Source organism: Rissa tridactyla, chromosome 4 (assembly GCF_028500815.1).
Source record: "Rissa tridactyla isolate bRisTri1 chromosome 4, bRisTri1.patW.cur.20221130, whole genome shotgun sequence".
Lineage (NCBI taxonomy): Eukaryota > Metazoa > Chordata > Aves > Charadriiformes > Laridae > Rissa > Rissa tridactyla.
Window position 1 is genome coordinate 47,414,067 of NC_071469.1, and position 15,826 is coordinate 47,429,892.

General features: G+C 39.5%; 1 protein-coding gene across 20 annotated transcripts in view; it reads right to left on the bottom strand.

The window, feature by feature from the left end:
* The window catches only part of CELF1 (CUGBP Elav-like family member 1), a 71,235-nt gene that overhangs the window by 29,926 nt on the left and 25,483 nt on the right, over positions 1-15,826 (bottom strand). For 8 of the 20 annotated variants that reach the window (XM_054199026.1, XM_054199031.1, XM_054199023.1 and 5 more), the window contains 6 exons: positions 7,242-7,429; positions 6,374-6,456; positions 5,911-5,959; positions 1,693-1,827; positions 1,429-1,508; positions 886-1,047 (listed from right to left, as the gene is read on the bottom strand). In XM_054199026.1, coding sequence (XP_054055001.1) covers positions 886-1,047; positions 1,429-1,508; positions 1,693-1,827; positions 5,911-5,959; positions 6,374-6,456; positions 7,242-7,419 — 687 coding nt within the window. In that variant the 5' untranslated portion in view covers positions 7,420-7,429. Of the gene's footprint in view, positions 1-885; positions 1,048-1,428; positions 1,509-1,692; positions 1,828-5,910; positions 5,960-6,373; positions 6,457-7,241; positions 7,430-9,097; positions 9,196-15,826 lie in introns of those variants that run through there. The other 12 variants (XR_008466011.1, XR_008466010.1, XM_054199014.1 and 9 more) reach the window with 5 other exon arrangements.

Genomic DNA, 15,826 nt, shown 5'->3' on the forward strand with positions numbered 1-15,826 from the left:
GAGGGAACCCCCTCCACTTTCCTTAAGCACAGCAGACAAATTTCAAGCCTCAGCTCAGAAGCTATTTAGAGGGATTTCCTATTCCTGTCTCCATTAACAAGGTGGTGGTGTAAAAAATTCTAACCTACCAAACCTAAATCAGTGGTAAAAGAGAGAATGCCCCCACTTGAACAGTACACCATATCAAGAATGAGATGAAATTTTCCCTTTCTGTTCCCTAGACTTTATATTGCATGAATACAGTTCTCATAGCTACTCTGGCAACCTGAGCCAGAGCACATCAGTTTATGACAGGTTCACCCTTTAGGGACCCAGCAAAATCAACTACAAACAAACTACCTGCTGTTGCACCATTTTTGCTGGAGAGAGTAGTTTCTCTCTATTTTCTGTGGTTTTTTTTTTTTTTTTTTTTTCTTTTTTTTTTTCTGTGCACAGTCAGCTGCCTGGTGCTTCCATACCAATCACTTTTTCTATTTGGACAGCACCAAATACTGTTCTGGGTTTCACTGAAAGGGGATGAGAGAAATAAAGGCTAAAAAAGGAAAAATGGAAGAGGAATACAAGACCTATGTCATCAGATAAACATGAAAAGGGCATTTATATGGGTAAACAGTGAGGCCATAACATAAGAAGAAAATCTTCCCAGCACAAAGTCATTCTACAGAAGACAGGAGAAAAAAAAAAAGTTTCAGTAGTCAGGGCTACAGCGACTGGGGTTGAAATCCTCACTTAAATAACTTAATTTCAGCCTCCTCATCCACAAAATGGGGATTAAGAACCCTGCTCCTATCTATCAACAGCCCTCTAAAAATGAATACATTAAAAACTACAAGACAGATGCTGTAGCCCCTGAAGAGACGAAAAGAACCCAAATTAGAAACTCACTGCTAAGTACTGGGGTCCAAGTGTGTTGAGACCAGCCAGGTTTCCCCATACTGAGGCAGCACTGATCTGTTGCATTTGTTGCTGGAGTTGCTGAGCAATTCGCTTCTGCTCTTTGTCCTTCTGTGTGTCTGCAAATTTTACCACAATGGGAGAAGAGCAACCCTGCAAAGAGCAATTCAAACAATTACATACTTGCTATCCCCAGCGGTCACAAAAATACTGCATTAAGACCCAGTCACTGGAAGCATTCCCCTCCCCTCCCCTGACTTGCATACATACATATATATATATATATTCAAACAGCATGTTTCATTAAAGGTACAAAAATCTCATTTGCTTTTGATACTATTTTATATTTTGGTATTTTCTCTGAAGATGAAGTTTCTATCTTGAGCTCTAAAAACAGGAGCAGAACAAACAAACGTCCAGGAGTAGTATTTGCGAAGAAACACACATCCTTTTCTCTGCTCTCTAGTCCTCCAAACTCCATAGTGACTGCCTGAAAGACTACATCTTCTCCTGACACCCACTAACTTGTTTTACCTCCATGGTTTGTGCTTGGTGCATTGCTTTGATTGCTGTTTGTGCCATGGCTCTTGTTGTAAAAGTCACAAACGCACAACCTGGGGAAAGAACAAAAAGGAACCGAGTCATTCGCTACATCTGCAATTAGTGGGATGAATAAAGAAATGAAAATGTCTGTGGGGCAGGGTTGGGGGTGGTGGAGCGGGATCACAGAAAGAGCTGAGTTGCAAAAGACAGCATCCAGTAGAGAACCTTGAACTGTCAGAAAAGCTTCCTGCTTACCTCGGCTCAGGCCATCTGGGCCCCGTAATATCCTGCATTCTTCAATCTGCCCAAAAGGGGAGAACATCACTCGGATATCATTTTCATTGCACTTCTTGGATATCATTCCAATAAACAACTTCCTATCTTCTACTGCTAAGAAATCAAAGGATAAGAGTATTACCAGCAAATATGCGCTTACTAGATCTTATTTTGTAAAGTCTTCTCCACCAAATGCAGTTACTTCCCTTGTATTTAGGGTAGGGGCTTGTCAAAACCAGATTCCCAACAATGGAACATCTTCAATTTAAGAGTATGCATATGAGATACCTCAATGAACTTAAAGGATGCCTGTTTTATGATGTTTTATGTTTACATTTTGCTGACTGTTCTCCCTTGCAAGCCTGCGAACTGCAAGAACATAAGGAAAGGAAAAATATACCAGATTCAGCATTTCCTTGTATCTCCTACGTTCAGTTCACGGTGAGTGAGAGAAGACTTGTATGTATTTTATTGGACTATTTTAATTCCCTCTCCTCTGTCTTTTCTACCTTTAGACTACCAACATACCTAACTGTATCTAAACAAGCAAGTGAGCTGCAGAAAGCTTCTTTCTAGCCTCCTTATCATGCCAATCACTTAAATTTAGATCTATTTCCTCATGCTCCTGTCTCAACAGTGCAAGCTATAGCAGTTGCTAAAACAGAACAGTTTTAGCTCTGTTTCAGATTCATCCATTCTCATCTGTACCAAAAGCATGAAAATAACACCTCAAATCAGAATGATGGACTGTGTGCTACTGTATCTTGCCTCTAAATACTGATGGTACTAGACACATTAGAGTTGAAGAATACCTTTCAGTGTGCAGACTATTTTAAAATAAATGGTCCATAAAGACATTTCTCTTAACTTCTCAGTTAGTGGTTACTAAAGTCAGTTTAAGGACACTTAAGGGAGTGGGGTAAATTCGAATCCAGAGCAGAACTTTATACCTCTCGTTTTACTTATTTAAGGATGATAATCACCTCTGAAATACTTGCTTTTAAAGGATGAAGCAAGTTATGCAGAATACCATTTGGAAATAAAAAACAGTTTGCAAATACAACATTCAGTACGATATAAAATATAATATGATGAAGGCTGTGGCACAATTTGAAGCTTCAAGGCAGAAAATCTCCTATTTAGTGCCACGGTGTGGGGAAAACAACTTACTTGCTGAGTCTTCTATGGCGTTGAAGAGGAAAGTTCAAAACTATTCCAGCTGACATAACTTTGACTATTAAATGTTAATATTGTACCCAGTCCACTTCCAAGCTCTTAGAACAGAAAGCTGCTTTCAAATCCTTTTTCAGTCTATTTTAGTTCAAGAGATTCAAAATCCCTTTTATAAAAGGCAAGTAAAAATATTTTTAACTGATGCTTTCTTATTTGTATTTTCACCTACAACTTTTACTAAAACTCATATAATTATATAATAGCCTCAGAACTGTCACCCTAAAATTCCATTAAATACTTTTTTCCTTTTTCATAATTTTCCCAGGATATCTGTGTGTGCATGTATAATGCAAGATCAATTTCAGTTTAGAGAACCTATTTTGTTCTCCCAACAATACTTCAAAAGCATTACTGCTTTCTAGATATATTTACACATAAACATATTCTGTATACACATGGAGGAATCTGCAGGTGCAATTACTCCTACTATATGTTATCTCATCTTCTGTTTTCAATTATTTCAAGATGTAAGTTTTCTGGAACCAGGATTATATTCTCCATGATGCAACACTAATTTTATAGTAACTATGGCAAATGAAGAAAGTAAAATTCAGCCAAGCCTAGAAAGGCTGAAACTATATAACGATAAACACTTTCTTTGCTTATCTTGGAGCAATATATATAGACACACACAGATTGAGCATGTACATATGTACATATATCAGCTCCACATGGAAATACATGGATAAATGATCATTTACCCAACTGTAGATGCTAAATGTCTTAACCCACCTGAAATATCCAATCTGCAGAAATATTCAGTTTTTTTATCTACTGATCTGTTGTGAATTCTCAATCTCCCTTGTAAACTACAAGAAGTTTTGACTCCCACTGTAGTTGCAACAGGTTTTGCTTCAATTTGGTCAAGGACTCAAAAAACCATTTTGAGATTTCACAGAATCATAGAACAGTTTGAACTGGAAAAGACCTTACAGATCATCTAATTCCCAGCCCCTGCCATAGGGAGGGATACCTTCCACCAGACCTGATTGCTCAAAGCCCCACCCAACCTTGAAGGTGGTGAAGTGGCCTTGAACACTTCTGGTAAGGGGGCATCCACAACCTCTCTGGGCATCATGTTCCAGTAAAGAATTTCTTCCTAACATCTAATCTAAATTTACCCTCCTTCAGTTTAAAACCATTACCCATTTTCCTACCACTACACTCCCTGACAGAGAATCCCTCCCCATCTTTCCTGCAGGCCCCCTTTAAGTACTGGAAGGCCGCAACAAGGTCTCCCTAGTGCCTTTGCTTCTACAGGCTAAACAACTCCAATTCTCTGAGCCTGTCCTCATAGGGGAGGTGCTCCAGCACCCAATCATCTTCATGGCCCTCCTCTGGACCTGCTCAAGCAGGTCATAGAATCATAGGGTTGGAAGGGACCCCTGGAGATCATCTAGTCCAACCCCCCTGCCAGAGCAGGGTCATCTTAGAGCAGGTTGCACAGGAACACGTCCATTACTTCTTGTCTTGTTGCTGGGCACCACTGAAAAGAGCCTGGCCCCATCCTCCTGACACCCACCCTTGAAGTATTTAAAAGTGTTGATAAGGTCCCCCCTCAGCCGTCTTTTTTCCAGACTGAAGAGACCCAAATCCCTCAGCCTTTCTTCATAAGAGAGGCATTCCAGTCTCCTAATCGTCTTGGTAGCCCTTTGCTGCACCCTCTCCAGCAGTTCCCTGTCCTTCTTGAACCGGGGAGCCCAGAACTGGACACAGTACTCCAGGTGCGGCCTCACCAAGGCAGAGTAGAGGGGGAGGATGACCTCCCTCAACCTGCTGGACATACTCTTCTGGATGCATCCCAGGATGCCATTGGCCTTCTTGGCCACAAGGGCACATTGCTGGCTTATGGTCATCCTGTTGTCCACCAGGACTCCCAGGTCTCTTTCCACAGAGCTGCTCTCCAGCAGGTCAGCCCCCAACCTGTACTGGTGCATGGGGTTATTCCTCCCCAGGTGCAGCACCCTACACTTGCCCTTGTTGAATTTCATAAGGTTCCTCTCTGCCCAAATCTCCAACCTGTCCAGGTCTCTCTGTATGGTGGCACAGCCTTCCGGTGTGTCAGCCACCCCCCACCCCAGCTTTGTGTCATCAGCAAACTTGCTGAGGGTGCACTCTATCCTCTCATCCAGGTCATTGATGAATATACTGAAGAGGACTGGACCCAGTACTGACCCCTGGGGAACACCACTCGTCACTGACCTCCAAGGGCCATGTCTGTCTTATGCTGGGGGCCCCAGAGCTGAACATAGCACTCCAGGTGAGTATGAGAGCGGAGTAGAATGGCAGAATCACCTCCCTTGACCTGTTAGCCCTTCTTTTGATGCAGCCCAGGATACAACTAGCTTTCTGGGCTGCATGCACAGATTGACAGCTTATATTCAGTTTCCATCCACCAGTACTCTGAAGTCCTTCTCTGCAGGGCTGCTCTCAATCCCTTCATCATGCAGCCTGTATCCATGTTCACGATTGCCCTGACTCATGTGCCAGACCTTGCACTTGGCCTTGTTGAACTTCACGAGGTTCACATGGGCCCGCCTCTCTAGCCTGTCAAGGTCCCTTTAGATGGCATCCCTTCCCTCCAGGGTATCAACCACAGCACTCAGCCTGGCACCATCTGCAAACTTGCTGAGGGTGCACTCGATCCCACTGTCCATGTCCCCAACAAAGATTTAAATCACCTTAGTACAAAGAAGAACTCACTGGATGTTTCCCTAATTGACAACATGCTTCTATCACAAGCAGCAGCAGTGGGAGATACTGAGTCATGGAATTTTAGAGACATCACTTACACTACCTACTATATTGTAAACACACCTTTTTTTTAATTTTTCTTAAAAAAAAAAAAAATCAGGTCTCCAATTCAAGCAGACCTCATCACAAGCTGTTCAACAAAAGGAAAATCCTCAAGCTTCCCTATTAGCACAAATGATGCCACCAAACTCAGACTCTAATAAAGCTTACCATTACTCTTTTCACTGTCAGCTGGTTTCATCTGGATAGGATGGTGCATCTGAAATGTAAAAAGATTATTTAATCCTAGATGCATTCACTGCATACTGTATGAAATACATCCCATAAAAATTGTGGAAGAAAGAAATGGTAGCCTAAATTACCTCTACAGAAGCGCATATGTAACAATACATACATTTCTAGAAGAAAGAAAAACTTTCCCAATGATATGCCATTATTCATCCTCACAGAGCGTTACAGGAGCCATGCCCACCCACTTCACTACCATATTATTCTCTCAAATGTTCCAAAATTCCCTTAAGATCTGTTATACAAATATCTCATTACATTGCTCTTTTGAATAGTTCTTTTAAAACATTATTTGAGGGCAAGATAACGTATGTTTATACATCAGTGGTGCTAGAGCTCAGAATAACACTATGGAGTTGCAAAGAAAGCATAGTTCTACTCTTACCCCTGGGAGGATCTTCATGTTGTGAAGAGCATTCTGTGCTTCTAGTGCAGCTTTACGGGTATAAAATGTAACAAAACAGCACCCTGCAATTGGAACAAAAATGCTAGCCAAGAAAGAACACTATGCAACTTGACATGCTGTACAGAAATTGCAAGTCCCAATTCTATCCATCCAATGCAAAACATATGACAAGTAGAACAGGTTAGACAGTGAAATAGGTAGGTCCTGCTGATTGTGACTGTTTAAAAGACTATTTCTTAGTGCAATAAAAAAAGGATATATTCAGCACTGACCCCAACATCACCAATACACCTTTAAAACAAACATTTAGATACATCTGCCAAATAATTGTTGGCTACTTCCATTATCAAACTCAACAATTCTTTGCTAGTACCAAAAACTTACATAGTTCCACAGGAAATAAGATAATGCATGTAACTGGACTGCAAATCCAGGTACAGCAATTGGTTAGGATTTGATGTACACAAATGACTAAGACCTCAATTTTATATTTTATCTGAAACAGTGACAATTCCAGCAATATTTTGATCATATCATAGCATCACAATGATGCTCTGAAGCAACACAATATACTTTGCAATTATAATCCATATTCTTCAAGCATCTCCATCACTTCTAAGCTCTAAACAAAAATAATTATTATTTTCCTCAGTTCAGCTAGTAACTGCATCACAGTCCAAGCATAATTAGACACATTCACTTAAAGGCTATAAAGACTGGGCTTGCATGCATACTGGTCACACAGAGCTCCAACACACAGGGATGTTTGAATAAGCAAACAGCTGAGATAACTATGTGAAATCAGCCGAGAACCCAGGTCTCACATGAGAAGTACAGAAGTTCTCACCTTTGCTTTGAGGAGGGTTTTGGCTCCTGTCCCTCAAAACATTGATTTCATACACAGCACCATACTGTTCAAAAAGTTCTCTTAGATCCTTCTCACACCAGCTCCGTGGGACTTGACCCACAAACATCTTGATAGCATCTAGATCAGGTTGGTCTGGGTGATCCAGTGTGCCATTCATTTTCTTTGACCTATGAAAAACAAGAAGTAATTTCTGGTTTATCTGTTTCCACAGATTATAGATACTATTGCAGCCAGAAGACACATGCTTACAGTGAGATTAAAAAAAAAGTTTCTACACATATATAAATGTATACAATTAAAATATATATAAAGAGAGACTCTTGAACATTTCTAGTTCTGCATACCAGAGAATATTCAGAAACATCATTCACGTTCATTGGCAAGCTGTGTACTTGGAAATCAAATGCTCTACACAGCTGTTTAAAACTTCTCTTAACGTTTATTTCTATAACGTAGTCAACATCTGGGATTCAGGACACAAATCTATAGAGATGACGGAAAAATATCACTAGCTCAACCATGTAAAATTTTACAGAAAAAGAAACCAGAACAGGAAGGAACCTAAACACAGTCTACCCACAGACTATTGAAGTTATCAGTGACCACTGAAAATGAGAGGATAACATTTTTTTGTTTTGCTTTTAAATGTGACTATCTGGGAACTGTTTCCCAGGGTGAAGATACAGTCATGGCCTGGTATACCAAAGGACCTATCTCTGGAAGACTGACTGTAACGACATCCTATTGTAGCTATAGTCATTAGTAGGTTAAAATTGCTGACCAACCCCTGCATAATCTAGAAAGGACATGGGGAGTGGAATAGTAAGTATACAATGATTCCCCCCACCCCCAGACTCTTTGTTGAAGAATACAGGTGGCCTTCTCCCAGAGTACGTGGCTCTTTAATCTCTGTTTTTTTTTCCTTTAAACATAGTTTTTGAATGGCTTATTAACTGCACATTACAGTAAACACTGTTCCTCTGACTGTCCATCTGCAATCATATTCCCGCATGAATAGAATTTAAAAATAATAACAAAAATTCCAAACCAGGTAATGTTTAGTTGATTTTTCCCCTCAATACGCTGCTGTTCAGAGCCTAAGGAAAAACTGAAGCCAGGGAAAGCTCACGATTTTATAGCTGTATGAACAGACCTCAGAAACAACAAAGCTTCTTACTAGAAGGGAAAGGAATCATTACAAATCCTTTCGCTCCTCTCTACCTTTCCACTCAGAAAGGGTCAGCACTGCTCCAAATAGCCAAAGCAAATACCTTTTACAAAGAGGTAAACTACCTCTTTTCATTCAGTGTTTTTTCACTCCAATTGAGAGCAACTGGAAATCATTTACCCTCTTCCAATAATAAATTTGAGCCCTGCCTTCTATGCCATGGCTAGCTTAAAAAGCATAGCATGGCTCCTGTTAACTGGCCAACTCTTAACATGACCTCAACAGTATTCAAGGAATCTTTCATTCTTAACTAAAAGGTTTAGTGTGGAGTCATTAGTAGGGCCGAACAGAAACTGTTCTCCCAACAATTGATTTAAATGCCTGATTTTATAATATCAGCACCTGTGGCACACTTTGAACAGTACTGCCAAATAGCTTTATTCCTCCTTAGCCCTCATCCACAAAATTATCAGATCATTTTCCCTATCCAGAATCCAACATCAATTGTCTAGGCCCACTAGGATTTCTTCAAGAAAACAAACTGCAGGCTTTCCTATCTCTTTCCTCCCCCTGTCAAGGGCAGTGCATCAGACAGCAGAGGCTTCAGAGACAGCAATTCCAACTATCACTTTAGTTATAAACTTAGACATGAAGACAAAATACTTACACAGGGCTAGCATTCAAGGAGCAATGGTCCACCATCATCTCTGGGAGAAAATCCAACTTGAACGCAGCCATCACCTCAGTCTGTGACAATCTACTAACACTAAATCAGTGTATTGCCTAAGCCCCAAACAACGCCACTTCCAAAAGTCCTGCAGATCTTAACACTCAGCCACACAAAAAACACTCAAACCACAGAAACAGAAGCTCAGGGAGACCAGCAATAGACACCACAGAAACAGGCCGGACTGGGAAAGGGACATGGAATCCCAGATTAAAAAGGGGATGTGACCATGTGAAGGGAGGCTCAGCTTGATACACAATGAAAATGCTGATGCACTGGGCTTGTTTTGTGCAATTTTCCCTGGCGAAGCAGTACTGAGTGCACTGTCAGATAAACAGGGTGTCAGATCCATGAAGATAGCAATGGGTAACAGAGCAGAAAGAATACAAACTCCAGTCTTTCCATCCCCAACTAACTCCTTGCCTCCCAAAATGGCAGTCCGAGAACCACTGAGGTTCAGACAGACACTTCCCATACCACCAATATTAAGGTGTGAAGTCAAGAGGTTCCTTCACCATAAACATTTTAAATGGCTGATCTCACTCTTTTCACCTTGTGCACTACTTTTGACACTCTCCTAACTTCTAGGGAGAAAAATGCCTGCTAAAGTGTTTCCCTGAACCTGCCAAAAAACCAAAGTTAAGAAGATTTGATTACTGAAAAATTCCTTAACTACCACAGAACATCAAAACATACTCCTTTTATAGGAGCAAAACATAACATAGTTCCAGAAACAATACTTTGCATCATCATGCATCTATAAAGCCAGAGATATACAGAGTCTACAGATGATAAAGAATAGGAAAAACACAGTGATTTGATGAAAACTGTTTTATAATCTTTGAAAACACAGATCAGAATGCCTCAGCTGCTTCATCATTGGAACAGGAATAATATGTTGCTTGAGGAACTGAGAGGTGTATTTATATGTGAGGTACGCTTATATGTATTTATACACACAATACAGACCTCCAATACACAAACTAATGGTGAGATAAACTGGATAATACTGGATGCATTGGGAGATGCAAAAATATTTGATTGCAGAGAGTGAGTGCTGCAGACGCAGCTGGGTGTGTCCAAGCACTCCAGGAGGGATGATTAATTCAAGTTGAACATGAATCCAGATAAGCCTTACATATATGGTTGATACAACCACAAAATAAACTCTTAGAGCATCACGGAATGCATGCTGTGGCAATTCCTTCTTGTCTGTCAATGACTGCGACACGTACTTCCAGTTATTTAGATGGGCCAGTGCATACAGCTTTCTTTATGCTTGCACAGTTACAGCATGTCAATTATTTCTTCATAAATAAGCATCTCCAACCTCTGAACGAAAAAACATTTCTGATCTTCTGCCTACAGTGAGGTTAATTAAAAGGTTATTAAAAGGAGTTAGGCCTCACAATACAAAGAGATCTGCATGTTACTGCAAAATAAGAGAGGACATGAATTTAGCACACATTATTAGCACATGCATTATTCCACAGTAAGTACTTCATGCACGCTTTTACTACGTGGTAAAGGCAAGGAAGCTTATTCTTTAAAGAAAAAGGTGGAAGCTACCTGCTAAGCACCACTGTTAAGAGTATGCAAATAAGCACTAGAGAGCACAGGTCAATTTATTAGCTTTCAATAAATTGTTCATATCTACCTTCAGACATATCCTACAGGCTTCCCACTTGAAAAATACCATGTTGTGTGAAACACGTCATCTTCAAATATTAAATTGTGCCGGAAGCCCACTTTATGGGTTGCTCTAAAATGAGCCCACAGAGAGAAACACTTCAGATTTATGTCATTAGAACAGCAGAAGATATGGTGAGGTTCTTGCCACTGTTCACATAAATCTATAGACCATCACTGTAAATTCTGGTCTTACCTATGAAGACCAGAATTCATTCCTCCTGGTCTTCCCGTCATCTTTAGCTTTTCTAAGCAGCCAGTAAAATACCCCAGCAGCCATGCTACTGTAGGTTCGATGAAAGACAATGCTGGCAACACATACTCTAGAAAATGGGTTTTAAAAAGGTTACTGAGATTGATTAGCTTACTGAAGAAAATCATTAAGTCATTATGATTTGATTCTACACCCACCCTTTCCCTCATCTCTCTGCTTCTCAAAATGGAAGTCATATCTGCTTGTTCCATTAAAACCAAACTGCAACGAGTTGCAGCATTGTCATGCTGTTACACTCCGTGTCAAATTCAGTCTACTGGCTTTGATAATTAAATGCACAGGTTTTGTGCATCCTGCTACATATTAATTTTTAATTCTTGTTATACTTACTCTAATTTCTCGTGTGATGTTCTCACTTCATGTAATGAACAGTGCCAAAAATATTTCACATGCTGCTAAATACAATTTGGGAGAAAGGAAGAATCAATACTAGAATGGCGAATCTGAAGGCATGTTAGACAGGACTCAGTGCTCCAGGGTACCATACTTCTGCACTAATGATGGCAATTTCAGTGACAAAATACTAGTGTACAAACAGGTTTGTTTTAACATTATTTAGCTGAAGGCATCAGCTATCGAAATTAAAAGACTTACGGACTTCACTTGTGAAAATATCAAAGTGGAAAAAAATGGTGTTTCACTACTATACAGAAATAAGAATTAAATTGGGAAGCAGTGTTTCTTTGGAATTATAAAAACCACAAAAGTCATCCCAGCCATTGCTCACAAAGAAAGAAAGAAAGAAAAATAAGAGAGCTAAACACACTTATTTTTTGCTCAGATGTCAAATTCCTGCTGGCTTCCAGATCCATTCTTTGACTGTTTCTATTCAAAGGATAATAGAAACAATGTCTGAAATTCCAAGCTCTATGGACTGTAGCTACACATTTAAATGTGGTGCTAATCTGACAATACGAACATTAAAAAACACTGAAGCCCTAGATTATGCTGCAGAATATATTGCTATATATGCTCCCCAGAGATTGCAGAGTATAAATGCTAAAAGTTTTGCTTTTCTTTTTGAGTGTACAGAATTGAATCCCATCCTGGGGTACAAAACCTTAAAACAAACAAACAAACAAAAAAAACCCCACAACACCCCACAAAACAGAAAACCTGTTTCCTATTTTCTTTCCTAAGAAAGCCTTGTTCATTTCAATGAGCAATTAACTCTGAAAGCTAACGATAATACCATCTTTTATTTTATACAGTCTGAACCTCAGACAACATACACAAATCTGAAGCTGAGGGACTACTGGGATGGTGAGAGCAAACTATGGGAAAGGATGCAGGCTATAGGGAAATCAGACACTGTGAAGCTTTGAAGGAGACAGGTCCTAGAATAAACTTCCCCTTGTATTATTATCTGTGCATCTCCAGATCCCTACAGTGTTGCTGAATTGCAGTTTTGTTTTTAAACAGATAACCCCTAGGTTACATGCATCAAAATACAGTAACTAGTTGTCAATATTTTGTTGTTTCATTGTTGATCATGTAAGCATGTGGTGAGAATGTTTTCTGCCTATGTTGAAATACAAACTGTCTTCCCATGCCTCACTGGATACAAAAAGCCCCTTACCTAGTTGCCAAAGCTGCAGTATCTTCCCTCTGCCAATCTCTATGACAGTTATGCACTGTGGATACACAAATCTGACACATTAAGAATGTTGAATTTACGATCAAAATACATGAAGCTCTGGGCTGCCAACAATTCAGATTAAATTAACTGAAAAACATTCTTATTTATATGAAATTTTTGTAGAAGTTTACAGGTGGAGAAAAAGGCTAGGTGGGGACAACAATTACTTTTATCTCAGAAATAGCAAAGTTTCATGGTGCTCTTTCACGCATTTATCTGACAGCATTTAATTCCTCCCTATTCTCCAGACCTAGATGGATTTTCACAAATTAGGAAGTAAATTTTATTCTAAAAATAGCTTATAATAAGCTTTTTTTTTCCCCCCCTCTCCCCTTCCTCAAAATATTTCTGGGAAAAAAACCCCAAACCAACGTTTGAGATAAATCATTACAGTCTTGACCTACTTCTCTGACTTGCGAACAAAGTCCTGCTTACCCATAGCTTCTACTCCAATTAATTCTGTGAAAGCTCAAAAGGAATGAATTCTTAACTTTTGCCTGACTGAAGAATCCCCAGGACTCCCAGCTCTCTGCCAGCAGATGAAGCAGCAAGTCACCTATCCCTCTCTGGCTGACAGAGTGACGTTTGCTCTGCCTAGGCACTCTTAGAAAGGGAAAAATAAAGCATCAACTAAACTTACCCTTTTATTTGACAATAAAGACAAACGATTCAAAGTCAATTTTACAAAACCTATTTTCTAAAATGAGGGAATTAGGTTATTTTTCTGGAAAAGGACATAAACCTTTACACTCAAGTGAACAAATTTGTTATTTTAATGAATTCTAAACAGTGAAGCTTATAAGAAACACATTAAGGTACATTTTCTTCTAAATTGTCTACGGGCTTCCTCAAATTCATATGCCTCTTTTGAAAATTTTCTTTCTGTTGTTCCTGCCTTCTTACTGCTATGCAACATTCACTTGAAACAGGATCTACCTTAATACAATTCACAAAGCAGCTGTAGCTTCCTATATTCATATAAGTAAAGCACAAGACTAGCAAAGGCAGATTTCTAAGTGGTAAGAAGGAACACTTCTTAATAAATTAAGAGATAAAATAAATTGTTAGTGATGGTGACTTTTGCAATCCTGTCAAAAGTTGACAAGGTTTGAGCACAACTGGATGCTTGCAGGGATATATTTTTAAACTTCTATTTACTGCATAGATATAGATTTATATAAAAATCCCAACTATTTTGTTTTTTTTTTTTTAAACAGATATCACATGGACTATATGTATCAAAATACTGCACGTAAGAACTACCACCTTCTAGACGACATTAGGAAGAAACAAGTAAGTAACCTCATCTGTAAACACAGTCTAATCAATAATTATTAAGATTTTAGATCCATTTGTCTAATGTACGTAGTACTAGACATTGTCAGAAGGAAACCACAAACTAGACTGTGTCCAGTGCAGCAGTTCAAGTTCCCCAGTGACAACTTTTTACCTTTCTAAATCAACACATCCAGTGCAAAATCTTCATGTGAAAATAGACAGAGAAGACATTGTTTGGATTAAAACCACAAAAGTGACTGCTTCTCTGTGGCAACTGAGATCAGAATTATGAGGTGGCAAAACAGTATATAAAGTCCCATACCTGTGTAAGTAACCCCTGTATGAAACGGTTCTGAACTAAGCTAGACAGAAAAGACCTATTGCTTGAATACCCTGCTTCAGAGAGACATCAAGGCCCTGAAAGCTGTGGTAGAAAATAAGGCTCTGTTCCAAGCTTTGTACCAACCTGATGCAAAAATCCAAGCAGCTTCCCTTTGCTGCTTAATTTCCACACGTCACATGGACAAACCAGGATGCAGTGATGCTTTCCTAGGATACAGAGAACTGAAAATACTGTTTGCTATACAATAAACCTATACACTAGAGAGGTAACCCTAAACACAAGTATGCCAATACATACCAAAGCAGAACTAAGAAGAGCTGTTTCTACAGATGTGTCTTACCTCCGTACAATAATCCAATGAGTCTCAAGATCCTTTACTGACTTCTACCTGTTTAGCTGTGCAGACCAAAGCCAATAGCCAGGCTAGTTCAGAGCTACTTGCACACCGATGGGCAAAAGTCAAGAGTTGAATGTTCTGTTTTGACCCCCCCCTCAGTTAATGCTAAATGATTAGGAACTTAATGCCTTGAGACATTTACTGCTCTGACAAATTTATTTGAATACGGACAGTGGATACAAAAGTATTCAGGAAGAAATGACAGTATAAGGCTTGTGCATTGCTTCCTTTAAAAACAGGCCAATAAAAATCCAACTGAGCGCTCTGTAGCAGGTATCTTTCTATTAGTCAAAATACTTCTAGATTAGAGCACAGACTGCAGAAGGCATCCAGTTCCTCCTGTTTGTTCCCCATGCTGCATGCATGAGTGCAAAGACACTTCAAAAGGCTCCAGCAAAGCAGTCTATAACACTAGGTCTTTAGACAGGCCAGTGACGTAAAGCCAGCATTTTGCTGGAAGTACAAACAGTAAAGTCCGGGAATCAACTAATGCTCTGATAGAAACATCTTTGACTTTAATGTAACAGCAAAAACAAGTAAGGAAGACTTATATCTACAGTATTATCCACATACCAACATGATGCCAAACGGTTCTGCTTTGCCTGTCACGTGTTTATTTGTCTGGCCAGTCTAGATGTCCCTCTTGCTTTTATTTCGAAGAACAAGCAATGAAGTGAATGCACATATCAACTGTAATAGGTTGTGTATGGCTATTATCTTCCCAAGCAGCTAGTATCTCCAAAATAACTTTTCAAATGACAACTAAGAAAGGAAAAATCTTAGTGACTGATACAACAGCACTCCTGCTCTGAGGAGGAAAGGAGATGGTATTTCATGCAAAGGGTAGTAGATTTTTGGAATGCCTTGTTGGCAGGATAGTGTAGGTGCAATAAATTTACAAGCGTGCAAGAATAGACTGGACAAGTACTGCGAAGAGGCCCTGAAGAAGCTACCAGACAAACCACAACAGGTTAGGTTGTCCTGAGTTGAAAACAGAGAGAACGAGAGACCACTGAGTTAGTCTTATGGTGAAAACAAACACTATAGAT